This window comes from Hakea prostrata, chromosome 1 (genome assembly GCF_041222555.1).
Source record: "Hakea prostrata isolate BN-2017 chromosome 1, UWA_Hpros_2, whole genome shotgun sequence".
In the NCBI taxonomy this organism is placed as follows: Eukaryota; Viridiplantae; Streptophyta; class Magnoliopsida; order Proteales; family Proteaceae; genus Hakea; species Hakea prostrata.
This window is the reverse complement of record NC_142600.1, coordinates 11,373,225-11,391,812: the sequence shown is the minus strand read 5'-3', so window position 1 is coordinate 11,391,812 and position 18,588 is coordinate 11,373,225. Positions and strand designations below refer to the sequence as shown.

Sequence of the window (18,588 nt, the reverse complement as noted above, 5' to 3'; positions counted from 1 at the left end):
TTAAGAACATATATAATTCATTAATTGATTCCGTTGTTCATATCCAAGCCAAGAAGTTAACAGTGGGAGACGGCCACCGGGCCGGGTATACATTACACTAATCAATCCTTGGAAACAAATTAATATTGATACTTGAAGGTGGTTCTCGTATAATGTGAGCTTATTAGCTAGGGTTATATATTTTTTTATTCTGAAGATGAGCCTTCTGAAGTTAATTGGTATGACAGAGTTGGATGGTTCGACTTCCACAGTGGTGGTGGAGGTGGTACTGCTGGAGGTGGTGCTTCTTGAGGATTAGCCGCAGTACGGCAAATAGGGCATGTCGACTGTGATATGAGCCACATATCAATGCAGTCAGCGTGGAACAAGTGCAAACATTAGGGTAGAAGCCTAACCAGCTCCTCTTCTTCTAGGGTGCTGATGCAAATCCAACACTCGGACGTGCCGGTGCGGTGCCGGTGCCGAATCCGGTGTCTTCGAAAAGGTCAGGCTTTTTGTAGACGAAAGTCGGTAATGCAACAACAACGGATGGTTCTAGACCGGTCATAGCAGGGATACCAGTACTAACGAGGGAAATCGTGAGGATCCATGTCCATCGAGGGTCGTAATGACCAGATCCAAATGAGAGAAGGGTGGCGCACTCTGGGGAGTCCGGACCTCTCCCCAGACGACTATTAACCACAAATTACAGGGGAGCCATAGGATTAGGGTGATGGGTTTTTTCTTAAAAAAAAAAAAAAAAAAAAAAAAAAAAAAATTAAAACTTGTAGGACCCACATAGTTTGTGGTTGTAAAGGCGTCGAAGAAGCACACGTCAAGAAAGATGACCCACACTCCGCTCTGGACCGCCTTCTATAAAGTATATACATTGCGCCAACCTGGACACCATGGAATCATGCACCGGATGGTGTACTCGCACAGAACAAGTATGCTTCCAATAAAAAATTACAAGACGGTACTTCGTCCATATGATAGAGCAGGTATCATTATTATTATTATTATATTATATATTATGGAGCCGTTACCATTACAACTCATGTCTCTGCAGCTTGCTCGCTAGCTAGCTACCACCTTCATATCCAAATAGATCGATCAATTGGGTTAAGGTTAATTCTTTGATTAATGAACTGAGGAAACGGAATCAAAGGAGGGTTTCGTGTGCCATGATAATTATATCAACTCTTATGTTTATTAACCAGCTGTATCATGCTCTTGTTGTTTAATTTGACCAAATTAAGTAAGGTTCATATTGGCCTACTTCACGTACTTAACCAACCAACCAACCAACCTGTATCACGCTTCTTATCATGATTAAGTAGGGTTCATATTCTGGTTAATTATGTTTGATCTCTCCTTCCCAGTTCACACACACGCACCAACGAGTAAACTAGCACAACAAATGCACGTGTGAGGAAGACAAAAACTTTGAACGCTAGATATACATATCAGCATGATCGTTGATAAAATTAAATCTACACCACTGGGTCCATGCATTTTGAATAGACTAACATTAATCATTTTCTTTTCTTGCATGGAGACCGGTGGTTACCAGTTACCACATCATGTATTTAAGAAAGCGATTTTCGCCAAGAGAATTCAAGATTCAGCCACAAAATGAAGAATTCCATGCTAGCAGTCGGATTACAACTATGTCGGCCGGGTTATATAATTAGGAGGATGTAGATCAAAACTGGAAAACGGAAAACTTCAGTTATGGGTGAGGGATTTTGTTGGATAGAATATGTTAATACGGAATCCTGCTCGTCCTTCCCTATCATGTTCTTGCAAAACACGTTTTCAATCTTGGGTGGTCGAGGTGCGTCTCCGACGAGCAAGTCAGTATCAATGAGATATGATCACAACTACTCAATAGAGAATTCAAGTAATTGATCACACAGAATATGAATACTTACTTTCTTATGCCTACTTATGATGTTTTTATAGTACTCTAAAATGATAGAGTTAGATTCGGAATAACATAACTCTAACACGAGTTGTATTAGGAAAGTAACTCTACGAAGAGTTCTTTACCTAACTCATCCTTGTAGAAAGTCGATAGGTGATAGGAGTCTACCTAGATCGGGCTCCCTTAATATGGTGGCCGGACCGATCAACCACTATCACTATAGTCAAGATCGACAACAAGTATTGAACCCGCTGATCTGACTGGTTAGGGAAGAATGACTATTTTAGTCATTAACAGGATCCAAAGAGACAACTACTCTGTTCAGCATGATGCATGCTGAATAAAATGTACTACAAGAAAGAAAAAACATGAATACATGCATAAGGTGCTGGTAACAGATTACTACTGTTCGTGGCTGTATTTGCATGTCGAAAACTTGTTCAAATACTGTGTCGACGATAAATTCCCAAAGGTAATCGAAAAATGATCAGACTGGTGTCGGTTACAGAACATTATTCAATGGGGTTGGTTTGGGAATTGGGATGTCATTCGAAATTGACAAGAACATTCATATATATACATATATAGTCCATTAATTAATTAATTTATTTATAACCCAGACAATCAGACAAGAAACACTAGCTAGCTAGCTAGCTAAGTCAAAGTATATAAATTAATATGGGAAGACAAGACAATGACAATACGTACGTATAATAATCGATCCCTTAAAATAAAACAATGGATCGATCCAGGTGGTACGTACGTACGTTGTCATATGTGATATATATCGATCTCATCATCGATGCACGGATATAGAACTCTTGGCGTACGTGGGGTACTAAGATATACAAAGACAACACCAAGCTAGCTAGGGCAAAAGCAAAGGAATTGAAGTGTCAATTCAATTCATTTCATTTCCTCTCCAGTACTCTCCAGATCTTCCAGTACTAGTACTCCACCTGCTAGTTGGTGCAACGGCTGAACTCTCCTCTCTGATTTGTTCCCATGAAGTATCATCCTACGCAAAGAACTGGACCCGTGAGTTCGATGCATCCACCTTCGAAGCTTGTGCGAAAGTATGATCATCCGAAGATGCACCTCCCGAACTTGGTATCGCAGAGTTCAATGGTTCCACTGTAGGGGGAACTTCATGATCAACTGCGTCATGGGTTTGTGCCTCGGTCTCCTGCTCAGGCACCGGTGGTACTGGTGGTGGTGCTTCTTGAGGAATAGCCGCAGTACGGCAAATAGGACATGTGGACTGCGAGATGAGCCACATATCGATGCAGTCGGCATGGAACAAGTGCAAACAGTTGGGTAGAAGCATAACCAGGTCTTCTTCTTCTTCTAGAGTGCTCAGGCAAATGGAACACTCCGTGGTGGCGCCGGTGCCGGTGCCGGTGCCGGTGCTGTTGCTGTCAATATGGTCGGGCTTTTTGTAGATGAAGGTGGGTAGTGCAGCAATGACGGATGGTTCTAGCCCTAGCCCGGCCATAGGCAGTTCAAATGACGGAAATCGTGAAGCACCATTGATGGTAATGATCATATGATGAGAGAATGGAACGCGATCTAGATTCCCCCGCCTCCTATGGACATGGTGTCGCCCGATACACTTTGGAATTATGAAGCGGAGGGTGAAGTAGAAGATTACAACTGTAATGAAAACTACAAGTACGAAGAGGTTACTTTCGCCAAATGATACACCAGACATGGGGCTGCTGTTGCCATTGGAACTCATGGTGTACGTTGCTTAATTAGTTCATTGATGATCAGTAGTATAATAGAAAGAGAGCGAGAGAGAGAGAGAGAGAGAGAGAGAGAGAGCTGAATTCAATTGATTTGATTGTTGTGTGATTAATGAATGCAAGTGACGAAATCGAAACAAGGGTTTCGTGTGCCGCAAATATTCTTAGAGATCATCAACCTGCATCATGCACTAGCAAAGTTGGGTTACCCCGTTGGTTGGCCTAATCGCTACGTATCGTATATTCGTATGAATCAACCTGTATCATGCATGCCTCTTCTGGGGGTCGATACCCACTTGGGTACCCATCCCATCTTCCTTTATCAGCCTGCTCTCCTCGGCAGGCTTAACTGGTTTGTTCACCACGAGCGTTGACCAGGGGGTTGGGGTTATATTATATGATAACCTTTCTGTGTTTTGTTTCTTATGTTTTTTTATATTTTATTTTTTCAGAAAACACCAATTTGGTATTTCTCAACCCCCCTCTCCCCCAAAAAAAAAAAAAAAAAAAAAAAAAAACTTCTCTTGAAAACAACAAGTTTTCTCTTTTTTTCTTAGTTTTTTGTTACATTATTTCTTTTTTTTCTTTTTTTGTTATAATAACGTTTTTATTCTAGTATAATCATACATAATTCTACCAAAAAAATAGTAAAAAATAATGAAAATACATAGAAATGGAAAAATTATTCCTCATTAACGAAAAATGGGAACAGAAGACTACCATACAACTCAACTCTATATTTTTACTTTTTGTATGAACTGAGATTCAAATTTTGAAAAGCAAGTTTAATTTGCCCTCCCACACATTGTCGAAAGCAAAAATTTACAAGTCTCTTCTAAGCTTTTTGGAGACGAGAAAAAAAAGAAAAAATAAACAAATAATTATAAGCTTTTTGGAGACGGGAAAAAAAAAAGAAAAATAAACAAATAATTATCCGTTCCACGCTCCCATCTTCGACCCAATGTTTTCCATATGAAGAGAATATCAGATATGATATGTCCTTCGATCATCTTTGTAGGGGAAAAACAATTTTGTTTTCATAAATGGCCATCAACTCAAGCTTTCAATTACCTTCAAAAGAATTCTAGGTAAAACCTTTTGATTTCAAAATTGATTTTCATAAATCCAATCTTATGGGATTAATCTTATGGTAATCCCAGTATTTGTTTTATCCACCCTAAACAATAGAATTTGCACACACCAAGAAATCTGATACTGAGACAATTCATCCACGACCACTCATATATGGACCTTAAACTAGTCATTACATCATGTGTTTATTGTTAACCAGATCCAATTAAGGGTTCACCCGAAACATTTTCTGTTTTTTTCTCTAAAACTAACGTAGTGACTTTTTATTTTTAATTTACGAGAAAAGGAAATATATGTATTGCGTGATGGACAGCAGTTAAACCGTTGCCCCTAAAAAGAAAAAATGAATAGCAGTTACATATTCTATTAATATCCAGAGTAATACTATATCTTACAGATGAATTTGTAGCTAAATTTGGAACAGACCTTTTGAAGGTTGGGTTGCAATTAATTGTGATGGCTCCTTAGTAAGACAGCGTGGAGGGTACAGAACCTTAGGACGAAATTGTCATGGCGAAGTCCTTTTTGCCATAGCCGGAGGGCTTACCACTAATAGTGTGCTTCGAATGGAATTAACGGCGATTGTTGTGGGCCTCAGAGCTGCGTGCAAACGACAATATGTCGATGTGGAGGTACGCAATGACTACTCTTTGCAAGCAATTAATCACATTAATGATCCTTTTTATACAACATGGTTAGTTCATGATTTGTTGGAAGAGATTTGGGGGCTTCGTGTTGGATTCCGTCAATGTGTTTTCATTCATCAGTTGTGCGAAGTTAATGTTGCTGCTGATTATCTTGCAAGTCATGTTATGACTGAAATAGAGATCTCTTATTTGGTTTCCTACCTATCGAACAAGCTCAATGCGATCACTGATGCGTACCAGAATGGTCATATTTATTACCGTATTTAAACTTACAATGTGTTAGATATATTTCTAATTATAATATAAAGCGCATTTTACCAGGAAAAAAAATTTGTGGCTAAATTAGTAAACGATAGACTGTGTGTGCATACTGGATACTCAAGTGGCACATGTGATTTATGTCTTTAATACTTATAGATGCTTCTACTAAAAAGGAGAATTAAAATTTTAGTGGCCAAGCCGTGCTATTTGGTTGAACGTTTCTTTCTCATCTAAAACCAACCTAGTGAATTTGCTAACGATTTTTCTTCTTTTACCTGAAATCATTTTCACTTCTCTTTCGTCCTGCCCTTCCATATCCTTCCTACACCACTTGCATTTTGCAGCACAATACATACATAACAGAGGAGTATCATCAGCCAGTTAGATGGAGAAAGTAACCAGCGGACATGTATCTGTCACCGTGTTCCGTGTGAGTCGGAACACTGCAAAAATTTCGTCACAGAGGATTAACATTCTTTTATTTATTTATTCATTTTTATCCTTTTTGGGTGCAAACGGAGAGGATTCACATTTACAAGATAGAAAACAGCTGGGGCGAAGTGCTGCTTTCCAACCCTAATTGCATCAAGTCAACTTGCCTTTCTCAACCATTAAGAGAAGGAACTACAACTTGACCAGCTAGCCCGCCCTCCCCCAAAAAACAAAAAAAAAACCATACAAAAAAGGAATTTTGTTTATGATTTTTGCTTTTTCTACATAAATTTCAACGATAATTGAGCTACATACGTACAATGATCATTGCCGCTGAGAAGTTCTAACATGTAGAGAATGTAGAGATTTAAAGGCTATGAACCACTATTGCCCTGAAAACAAAGATCCATCCACCTCCTCCGTCTTTTTCCCTCCAAGTTCAACCATGTCTCTCACTCCTTATAGCTACCTCCATGGATGGGAATGAAGAAAATAGAAATCCACTAAATCCACTGCATCGTACCAGCACAGTTTCAAGGAGAAAAAAGGACGGTTATCTTAAAGACAATCTTCAATTCCAACCACAAAGGCACTCACTGTCTTCAGGAAATATGCCCTTTCCAAAGCATGGCTCAAATAGGTCTTGCTATTGGTGATCCACCAGGCGTTGGGGTTCTTGGTTGGAGGATGTCACCCCAATGATCAACGGCATAATTAGTGTCTGGTCTTTTAGGCAGCATCAAATAATCATTCCTGCCATACCCACTTTGTCCCACCAATTGATAAGCTGAATGAGGAGGAGACAGAAAGCAGCTCCTATGTGCTGTTGGTCCATATTGCCGCAACGGACTTGAACAGGGAGATACTGGCAATGACAGGTTCACTCTGTTGCTATCCCTGCAAATTATTACACAGCTTGAGTTACTACCAGATTAGCCTAAGTAAAGATGAATAAGTATGAAAAAAATGGTGGAGAATAGTGCAAACAGATCCAGGATATTACATAGTGCTCTTAAAGGCTCTTGAAGACGTTACTACTTGTGTTATCACATAATCTCTTTGCGGTATGGAGACATTTGTATTGTTGGGCCAGAACTCTGAGGTCGTCTGCTTGAGTGACAAATATGGAAAAGGTTAGTTGGAAACTGATGGTAGTTCCAATGTAAGAATACAAACTGGGAAATAAATAGACAAGGCGAAGCAGCCACAAAAGAAACCTCTGCAAACCAGTCATATATAAAGACATAAAGTAAATGTATTTTTTGATAGTGGTTCCATCAGATAAAAGCATACCATCCGTCTTTTCCCTTACTCCCCAGAATCGTTTCTTCATGAACCCAACAAGCAAGTTACGATTATGAATTTAAAGACCAAATTGTGCAGCAAGCAACCAAACGGATCAGATGGTCAACTATGGCATTCCGGTTAGAGGATAATAATTAAGGCTATAAATCATTTTTAGGTAAAGTTTTGACACTATGCACCTTGCATAAATGGAAATAAAAATATTTCACATTGAAGACCAGATGGGGTCCACATTTCATGGAACAAAAGACCCCAGTTCCTTGCTCACTCATCGAATTTTAACCAATAAAAGTCTTGAAAATCAAGGTTTTTTTTTTTTTTTTTTTTTTTTTGAACAAATGAAAATCAAGGACTAACGAGAGTTGGAGTACTTGTATAGATGTAATGGATGCATACCAATAACTAGAAGGGTATAACTGGACTGGGCTCTGAAATTTGACATGTTGGTTACTGCAGACCATGTACTCTCTTCTATTACTAAGTACTAGTATTACTACTACTATAAAATTATTTTCAAATGTCACATGGATGCTCATTCTGACCAATCCATAGACAGTACTGCACTGTCTTCCAATTATCAGTCTGAACATACAGTTTAGGATGGCTCATACATTGTTTTGTCATTTTTGAAAACATCACCTTTTGAAACTCTACAAATCCACCGTCAATCATTAAAAGAAGCCATAACCAGGAATTATGGAGAGAATAAGTAATATCTCTTCTGTGAAATTAATATGAAAGGTGACAACAGAATGACTTACAGAGCTCTAAAATGAGCTAGAGCTCAGCAAGAATGCCGGAATCCTCCCTAGCCCTGCCGGAATCTATACCTTTCCTCCCCACTGCCTCCCTTGAATCCCTCCCCCACCATGTCCTCTTCCATCCCTCATCACCCTCCCCCCCCCCCTCTCCACCTTCCTCCTCTCCACTGCCCCCAACCTCTGCCACCTAAAGCCTGGAATTACCTCTTCCCCTCTCCTCCCACCACCCACTCTACTTCTGACTGTAACCTCTCCTTCATCCCCCCCTCCCCTCAACTTGTCCCTGTCCCTGTTGCCCACTGCCCTTCCACTGCAACTAAAGCTAGCATCCATCACTGGCAATCAGCCATCATCAACCAATTCTTGGGCCCTATCCCTCCCCTTCATGTCATCAAAGCTTCTCTGTCAAAACATGTGTGAGATTGGGGTGAGGGAGAGGGGACCAAGAGCCATCTGAAATGAAGAAAGAGAGGGTAGACTTGCGGATACGGGTATCATAAACAGTGCAAGGTCCAAGGAAGGTAAAGGGGATGTCCATTGAATGCCATGGGTCAAGCCAAAAAGAGGTGGAGGAGCCAGTGGAGATCGCCGAAAAAGTGCGCAATCTCAAGAGGAGGAGCTTTCTCCAAACCCAGGACGGTTGGAGGGGGTGGGGGCAATCCAAAAAGAGTAAAACATAAAGAGGTAGGAGTGGACCCAATCAACCCAAATGGAGTCTTGCTTGGAGGCAATTTTCCAGATGATTTTGAGAAGGCAAGCGAGGTTGACATCAAGGATACGGCGAATGCCAAGGCCCCTTTCAAATTTTGGGCTGCAAATGGCCAACCAAATAACAGGATGGAGGAATCGCAAAGCTTCCTGACAAAGGAAGGCACAAAAGAGAGATTCCATAGCAAGAGTAGTAGACTTGGGAAGAGAGAATATACCACACCAATAGAGATAAGAGGAGTGGAGGACAACCGAATGAGCACAACTCTGCCAGCAAAAGAGAGAAGCTTACCCTTCAAGAGTTAGAGCTTCTTTCGGATGTGGTCGAGCATAAGGGAACAGTGGTGACGAGTGAGTCTACCAAAAGATGAGAGGAAGACCGAGGTAGATAATTGGGAAAGAGCCAAGGTTGAAACCAGTGAGATGGAGGAGAGTGGTACGCAGAGAGTCTGAGATGCCAGAGAGGAAAACGGTAGACTTATCAATATTGACCGGAGGCCAAAGAGAGAATCGTATAGAGAGAGTGTAGAAGGAATAGAGGAGACGGACTGATGATCAGCTTTGGAGAAGATCATTAAATGATCACCGAATGCAAGGTGAGTGAGGTTGAGGGACTTACATTTGGGAATGGGGGAGATGAGATGTTGATTGGTTTTTGATTGGAGAATATGGGAAAGCACCTCCAAGGCAAGGGAGAAGAGATAAGGAGAGAGGGGGCAACCTTGGTGGATACCAACTCAAGAAGGAAAATACACAACAGGGGAGCCATTAGTGATGATGGAGAAATGGGGGTGGAAATACAGATTTCAATCCAATGGATAAAGGAGCGCAGGAACCTTACGGACGAGAGGACGTCACTAATGAAGTCCAAGCAAATAGAATCAAAAGTTTTATGGAGGTCAACCTTGAAAAGAGCAATAGGGGAGTGGGGGGATCCATCAAAACCAAGGACAATCTCCACACATAAGAGAATGTTATCCCCAATACTGTGACCAGAGATGAAACCAGATTGGTTGGGACTCACCAATAAGGGCATAATTTTTTTTAGCCTATTCCCAAGAACTTTATAAATGAATTTGTAAAGGAGATTGTAGAGGGAGATAGCGTTGAAATCCGAGAGAGAAGATGCACTCGATTTTTTGAGGATTAGGCACAAGAAAGTTTGGTTAATGGAAGAAAGTTGAGAAGGGCTAAAAAAGAAACTGCGAATGGCTTTCACAAGGTCTTCCTCAATAATGTCCCAAGATGCGAGGAAGAAACCCACACTGAATCCATCAAGCCCTAGAGCTCGATTAGCTTCATGGGAACGAATGTCCAAAAGAATTTCCTCAGAGGAGGGAATAGCACAGAGGGAAGAATGAGAGGAGGGATTAAGGAATTTATTGAGGAGACCAGGGGGAAGAGGGGGACGAGGAGGGAGAGAGGGAGGGGAGAGGAGACTAAAGAAAATGGAAACAATTTCGGATTTGACGTTGGGGGGATCAGAGTTCCAAGAGCCATTACTAGAAAGGAGGATGTGGATGGAGTTGGAATTTAGGCAAGCTTTTAGGGACTGAAGAAAGTAAGCAGTATTGGAGTCCCTGAGCTCAAGCCATTTGACTCTAGCTTTCTGGAGTTAAAATTTTATTATTAGTTTCCTTTTTTTTCTCTTTCACATGTAAAATATCACTATTCCTCCCCCCCCCCCCCCAAAAAAAAACAAAAGGTAAAGATAACGGATATAAATGTCATTCTCAATAATTATCTAAGGCTTACAATTAAAATCCTATTTCAAAGGAAGAAACAGTTAAATTCCAATTAGAAGCTAACTCATAATCACCAAAATTTCTCCATCTTTATTCTCTCCTCTTTCCTTCCCTCTTTCTCAATTTATTTTTTTCCTCTCTCTTTCTCAATTTTTTTTTATCCATTTTATTTGATTTTATATTGTCTTTCTTTCTCGGTTTTTTTGTTTTTTTTATTTGATTAAATATTGCGAATGGAATATCTATATTTGTAAGGTAATTAACTACCATGATTCTTTCGGTTTGCATCTAACTTCTACTATTGCAATCATGTGGCTTTTTTTCTTTTTGTAGTGTTGATTTTGTAAGAGATTTTTTTGTTAGCTCGCCATGCTTTAATTTACATGTATTTTGTAAGGAAAAAGTATATCATTCACAATAATTTACCTATATTTTTAATATATATGGGTCCAACCCCACATGTGTCAGCCCAAGTCTAGATATAATAAAATAATACAAAAGTGGTATCCCCCAGTGGGTCTCACATATGCTCCCCTGACAGGGAGGTGACCCAGACTTCATTATTTGCCCCCCCCATGTTGAATCCTAGCTCCACCCCTAACCTCGACGGTCTACATGCGACGTCAACGGCAACCTACAACTAATCTAGGGACTGCTCTGGCAAGTTGTATCTTGGAACTAAATCCCCAATTGTCGCGATTCATGCGGAGATTCCCACTGTGACTCAGGCCGCGATTACCGCTGCCCTCGTTGCCAACCCTGTTGTTAACCCCTTCCCTTCCTCAATGCTAACCCTTCTGTTGGTCCCCTCTTCCCCCTCATTCTCTGCTTCTCCATTGTCTACGACTTGCAGTCACTCTGCCACTCCTTTGCCTGACTGAGAGTTCAGTTACCCTCTCTTCTTTCCCTTTCCAATTGTCTGCTAAAGCCGATAACCCTGTCATGCCAACTCCCCGTGTCCCCTCGTCCTAATCTCACTCTAATCCCCTGTAGTCCATGAACCCCATTTTTTCCCACTTTGTCAATTTGCCTCTGCTTTTATCCCTCTCTCCCCACTCTTCAAATCCCACTCCTCCCATTCCCTCCACCGCCCCTATTTCCCTCCTTGGGAATGGGCCCATCCTCGTTTCCCTGAGCATAGAAATTCCTCTAGAGCATTAACCCATTCCTCTTCTCCCTTTCCCAGGAATATTCCTCCTTATACCAATCTCCTAACCCCCCCCCCCCAAGTCAGCCCATGGGCCTACTGGCCCTTCCCACCTCTCCCCTCTCGCAATCCTACTCCTATTTTTGTCACTAGCCTCTTGGTCCAGTCCTCTCAGCCCAGCCCCTCTTCTGTCCTTGACCCTACTTCCTCTCCCTCCCCTTCGAGGCCCCCAAGCCCTCTCTCAGGTTCCTCTTGCAGGCAGCCCATCTCTTGCAACTCTAATCCTTTGATAAGCGACAAGGAATCCACTAAGATTGTCTCTGAGACTAACATCTCCTCCCCTGTGTACATCTCGTATCGCGATGGTTGCAGAAGAAGTATTCATGCCAACAAGGGGTGAAATCAAATTGGTGACAACTCATTGTTTACTTTAAGTCTTCAAGAAAGAAGAAGAAAAAAAACAAAGCAAAAAAATAGTATCCTCTGTCTAGAGTTCGCTCTATGTTCTAATTTGTTTAGCGCCTATGCATGAGCCTCTTTTGCCTCTCGATAGTTAGGGCTATGTCCTTTGTGCAATTGCACATTCCCTCCCCCTCTTTTCCTTTTGGTAATGAATTTATTTATTCAACCAAAAAAAAAAAAAGAAAGTTATGGAGGGGGAAATTCAAACCAAGTCACTACAGTAGCTTCTAATTGACCAGACAAATACCCATGAGGGTTTTTTGTTATTTTCAAGAGATCGAAATTCCAGGACAAGCACAATTAGCAAAATGAAAAGCCCATTTCATTGCATAAAGTAGTTATATAACAGACTTGAAAATGGAGTGCTAAGGACAGGCATCAGGCTTGGGGAGCAAAATCATTGTTTCACAGTAGAGATCAACTAATTGCCCTGACTAATAGACCTCATCCAATGCAGGTTAAGACCCCACCAATTTGAAGGTCCCCATTGACAAAACATGCTTATGCATGACCATCATCATAACAAAATAACCAGTATTATCACAGTTCCTTTCCCCTGTAAACATGAAAAACTGTTCAAATTTTCAAACCTCTCCAACTACTTTTTCCAATGCTAGGTAGTCCAGGGTATATACTGCATCTGCTTGAATGTTTGATTCAGCAGATTGAAGGATATGAAAAATCAAGATTGTATAACAAAAGAAAATTTAGAATCTTTTCAGTTTTACCGGTGAGTGGCTGCCATCAAAGGAATATCGGGGAACATCATTAGTTACACTAATGTTAGCAACTTTTGATGCAGCTTGATCTCGGATGAAAGGGTGATCCATTAACTGTACAGCTGTAGGACGTGCAGATGGATCCCTTTGCAAGCACAGCCTCAAAAAACTCTGAGCATCACTAGAAAGATGATTTGGAATTTCAGGAATGTCTTTGCTATTTCCAATTTTAAATATTGCAGCTACCTGCTTATTCCAATGAAAGAAAGCTATTCTTAGATCATGCAAGAAAGGTCCCAATATTAGCTGAAGAAAATCAACTAGAATATGAAATGTTATCAAACCCCTTCATATTGGCTCCAAGGTGGTTTCGATGTTGCCATTTCAAGAATTGTGCAACCCAAGCTCCAAATATCCACTGTTAGGCTATAGCCACTGGAGTTCATTACAACCTGGACAGAAAACAATTTGACGATGGAATAACAATGTTTAGAAACAATAAAGGATAAATAATAAACTAAGTTTTGTCAGGACTGATTACCTCAGGTGCCATCCAGTAAGGGCTTCCTTTGAAAGACAGCATTGAAGAAAAAGATGTAATCTGGAAGAAACCCCCAAAATGGATTATTTTTGTAGGTACATCAAGGAAAAATTAATTTGGCATGTATCTTGTGACTTTACCCTTTACATACTATTCTTTTGTAATTGGTTACTTAAACAGAGAAAGGGGGGGGGGGGGAGGGACTACACTCTGCATTGCATAGTGAAGAGGTAAAATTCACTATCTGCCACATAGCAGAACATGGTGGATTACATAACATGCCACTGCAAGTAGAGAATCTACAAGAACCCTTTTAAGAGGTTCAAAAAATGTATACAACTTCCCACCAGAAGCGAATTCCCATTATTTGTATTTCTGTAATTGGACGTCTTCACAGTGTTAAGAGACATACATGTTTAGCCATGCCAAAGTCCGCAAGCTTGACTTCACCAGTAGGACCAACTAGTATGTTTGCTCCTTTAATGTCCCTGTCGAATACATTTCACTTGAGTTCTTAAGGCAATAATGTCATTCTCCAACAGAAAAGGACGTGAAAACCAAGTACATTAAGCCCAAAAGAGGGAGTATGAAAGCATATGATTCCACAAACCAGCATAAGAAGGAAGCACCTGTGTACAGTATTCCTTCCATGTAAGTACATAAGCCCAGAAAGAATCTGTCTGGTGTAACTTTGGATGACTGGTTCCTTGAAGGGACCATATTCCCGAAGTAATTTGTGGATGGAACCTCCAGATACATACTCCAAGTAAACAGAAAGTGTCTCTTCCCCCTGTGAATATAAAATTTTCAAGATCATTCTGATTATAGAACTGAACATTTGAGGGAGTTCTGCACAACATATAATAGGTAAGCTTCAGTATTAGTTGAATTCTATATCTAGCTGCTCAAATAGCTCAGATGTTGATTAATTTCTGGTGTCAATGATGACTAAGAGAAAGGCTTTTAACCAGATCTGAGGCCTATTTTCACAAGGTCCCAGGATGAATGGACTGGATTAGACTCAGTCCTAACAATGCACCAAGCAATGGTAAATTTCATAAGATGCAAGGAAAATATTGGTGGCAGCCATGTCTTGAACTTTAAAAGCTTTTCTAGAGTTCACAAACTAAATTTAATCATACCAATTCACTGCCATAGTACTGAACGATGTTTGGGTGTGAGAGTTGACTAAGCAATGCTATCTCCTGTGGGCAAGCAAGAAAAGCTGGTTACAATCCATTCATCCAAAAAAAAAAAAAAAGCTGGTTACAATCCCAAATGTTCCATTTGATGAATAATTCAAAGCATGACTAGCAAGCCAAAATATCAGAAACTGAGTTTAGCAAAAAATAAGATGCAAAGTAAAACAATGCCTTAAAAGACAGACACGGGAAGAGATACCTGGTTCAGTTGCTTGAGACATTCTTTTGAGGTTTGATCATCAGAAATCACCTTGACTTCCTTTATCGCACACATTTGACCATTTTCACTGAAAAGTGGGGGGTTAAAAAAAAAGTAAAAAAAGAAATCCCATTAGTTTAATCAGTTCTTTTCGTGGAGTAGCACCCCCATCCCCCACCACAGAGAAAAAGAAGAAGAAGAAGAAGGAAAGCACCAGCAAAACAGTAGCACAAGATTTGAAAGAAATTGACACAAGGACTTACTGCTACCTGTTAAATCCAACATAAACATGGCCAAACGTCCCTCTTCCTAGGAGCTGTCCCTTCTTCCATTTTGATCTAAGGAAAGGCATGCTCTCATTGGCCCCACTACTTCTTGTACTGGGAGAGGTACAATGATTTGTAGGGGAACCTGGGGGAAGTGGCAATGGATGATAATGGCATAAATTTATGCCATCTTCTTTCTTTCCTGTTGGATGCTCGATACTGGTACCAAATAGCCTTGGATGTAAAGGTGATGAAGGACTGGTCGGACCCCTTGATCCTGGACCTGGGCTTCTTGACCGTGAGTTTAACCTGTTTTCTTCATGTGCTCTGGGTTCACCGCTGAAATTTGTATTTGGTTAGGTGAGAAATGGAAAACAAAGCATAGTGTCCTATGTAAGATGAAACCTTATTTTATTCCCATCAGCCAGTGTACCTAAGACACACCAAGAGACCTTTCCACTTTCTGCTTGTCATGATTTTATAATTATCCATGAAATGGATAAATAAAACATAGAACCCCCAGAATATCTAGGGGCAGCCCAAATTGAAGTAAGAATAGGGATCCTACAAAAACTGAAATCAAAGCAGCGTCCAAAATTGGGGCTTAGACATTTAAAAGGGAAAAAGTTTTGACCTTCTAGAGCTTTTCTTTAAAGATTCCAACTTCAGCTATTAAAGGCCTTTAATTAGCAATCGAAATTCGAGCAACAGAGAGCCCATAATTTTGAAAATAACTTAGATTAGTGAACTAAATACAATTCCTAAAATAGAAAAAGGAAAACAGAAGTGTGACAAAGCTCAGAATTGAAGGACACTCGGAACTCCAATAAAGCTTCTGCTTCTACAAAACAGAAACGAAATTCCTTTTTTTTTTTTTTTTTCCTTTTTTTTTGGGGGGGGGGGGGCGCAAACTTATTTGACAGAAAGGGGATAGCGATGCGGGAGATGGCGGCGAGGAAGCAAAACTACAGCAACCAAAGGTTTTCATATTAATCCACTGAATTAACTGATCATCTCTTCCATCTGAAACGATTAATCAATTAATTGGAAAAAGAATGAACAGAGAACAATTGGATTCAGAAACCAAGTCAAACATGAACATCTACCAGAAATGCCCAAAATTGAAATTCAACAGGAAGGTCCGGAAGCAATGAAACTTAAAACCCATAAATTACGAATCCATAAGAGTCAAAAAAGAGGAAATGAAATATAGACTGATGACCAACCCGGAATTGTAGAAGGAACCACGATCAGGGGGAGCGTCATCCGAAGACCCAGAGGAGCTGACACTGGAAACAGAAACGGACCCAGACCTGGACCCCGACACAACTCCATGATCGATCGACAGAGACGCCACCGACGAGACAGACGGGCGAGGCAAAGGAACCCCCATCTTCTCCGAAACTACATCAACAGAAGCGGTATTACCATCGGCATCGGAACCCCAGGACGAACCGAAATCCTTGCTAGTTCTGGGAGACTTACGGGAGATAAGAATCGCAGAAAAGGCATCGATGCTCTTGGGCTTCTCCTTGATCTTCTTCTTATCGTTCTTAACGAAAGAAGTTTTGTTGTAATCGTTATGGTGTTTCTCTTCTGCTGAGGCAGCGGACTTTTGTTCATGGTTGCTCTTGTGAGACTTCCTTCCCCACCAAGCAGGCATGCTTTCACCACTTTGAAGTCTTCCGACCAGAGCAGGATAGCAGATAGAGACGAGAACAAGAGAAGAGAGAAGAGAGAGAGTCTTTTCTCCTTTCCTTCTTTCTTCCTTTCTCTTTTCTTTTCTTTTTTTTTTTTTTTTTTTTTTCCTCCTTTTTTTTAATTATTCTCAATTTCAATGTATTGTATATTTGTATCATGGGAAGAGAAGATACAGTGGATTACAGCTCAGCTAATGGAGCCGGCGGGCGGTAGTTGGATTAAGGGCGCTGACATGGCTGGCTAGAGAAAGAAATACATCCTAATAATTGAGGAGAGAGAGAGAAGCGGACGCTGGAATGTGTTTCTAAGTTTTATAGTTTGTGCTAGCGCCGCCCCCCAGGCCCCCCCATCTGCATGTGCCCCCGTGTGTGTGTGCGTGCGTGCGTAGTAGTGTATTGTGATTTGTGTATACGTGTTTAGGAGGCATGTCAGGAATGCTCCTCTGCACACAGAATCTGCACCGATCTCTGTGCTCTACGGCACTTGCGAGAAGAGACCTAAACCCGGCCCGGCCGATCCGACCGGCACCCAAGTCCCGGCGACAGGGTTAGTCTGCCAATCCGGACTCATCCACCAAACTCGTGAGTAATCCACTAGCCAGCCAGACCACCAAAGTGTATATATGGGTTAGTGGCGTTAGCCTTGGTCTAACTTTTAGGTACGATTTGTTTGTTGATTCAGGTAGAAGAAAAAAAAATTGAAAAAAATTCAGTTTTTCATGAAATCTCAGAGTACATCATGTTAAATTTCTTTATGTAAAATGGGCAGAAGAGTGGATTGACAAACTTCTTTATGTATTGGTATGGTATGTTAAATTTTTCACTCTATCCCTTTTTAAAGTTTTATATATTTAATGAGACTTTGTAGAAAAATGAAGGATACAAACTTACGTTTGAAACTTTTCCATTAAATCATTTCATTTCATTTTCTATTCCCCTCTCCCATTATATATGGATCCCACACATGTTTATTTTTTTCACCCTACTTCCATGAACAAACACACTCTACTTCAATGAACAAACAATGTCTTAGCATTTGATTTAGCGTAATTCAAGGTTTTTGTGCGATGGGCATGGATCTCGGTGTGTGTGTGTGTTTTCATTTTTCCTTCTTGAAATTTTATCTATCATCTAGGGCATTGTTTGTTTGCAAGATAAACAAAGTATGGAAAAAAATTAAATATATGGGACCCACTTGCAAATGTGGATCCCATTTTATTTATATCTTTGACTTTCTCACAGAGTGACATTAATTATGTAGGACTTTTAAAATGAATGGCAATGAGGAAAGTGAGATGCCATACAGCAGACAAGCTCCAATTTTCTCCCTAGCCAGGAAGGCTCTCACCGTGATATCTCGGACTGAGTGGCCCCTTTCCTCCCCATGGTTGCATGAGGTGTTATCTGTATTCCCTGGGCTTTGCCCTATCATTCAATGAAAATCTTTTGTCCCCATGGTTGCATGAGGTGTTATCTGTATTACCTAGGCTTTGCCCTATCATTCAATGAAAATCTTTTCTACAAAAAATACAAAAAAAAAAAAAAAAAAAAAAAAAAAAAAAAACTTTTTCTCACGCCTCTTTTTCAAGTCTCAATCTCATGCCCACATGAAGACCAAAAGTTCCAATTCAAATGGTTGGAAGCTTGACACATGTCCAAACTAAAAACAAAATCTTCTCTTTTTCATATAGTTTTCTGAGATCACCATTTTCTCCTCCAACTGTGGAGTGCTTTACCTCCACCTTTCAGT

At 40.5% G+C, this 18,588-nt stretch overlaps 1 protein-coding gene across 2 annotated transcripts; it reads right to left on the bottom strand.

The window, feature by feature from the left end:
• Positions 1-5,934: 5,934 nt before the first annotated feature.
• LOC149027472 (mitogen-activated protein kinase kinase kinase 3-like) lies at positions 5,935-16,959 on the bottom strand. 2 transcript variants are annotated; one of them, XM_089162772.1, is made up of 11 exons: positions 16,365-16,959; positions 15,142-15,477; positions 14,873-14,960; positions 14,614-14,676; positions 14,101-14,261; positions 13,884-13,959; positions 13,472-13,531; positions 13,275-13,382; positions 12,940-13,176; positions 7,087-7,190; positions 5,936-6,980 (listed from the first exon to the last, which is right to left on the bottom strand). In XM_089162772.1, the coding sequence occupies exons 1-11, from the start codon at positions 16,799-16,801 to the stop codon at positions 6,716-6,718; spliced, it is 1,935 nt and encodes a 644-aa protein (XP_089018898.1). In that variant the 5' UTR covers positions 16,802-16,959; the 3' UTR covers positions 5,936-6,715. The 2 variants fall into 2 exon arrangements, with proteins under 2 accessions (XP_089018901.1, XP_089018898.1); XM_089162775.1 differs by lacking the exon at positions 15,142-15,477 and having other exon boundaries at positions 5,935-6,980.
• Between the last annotated feature and the right edge of the window lie 1,629 nt (positions 16,960-18,588).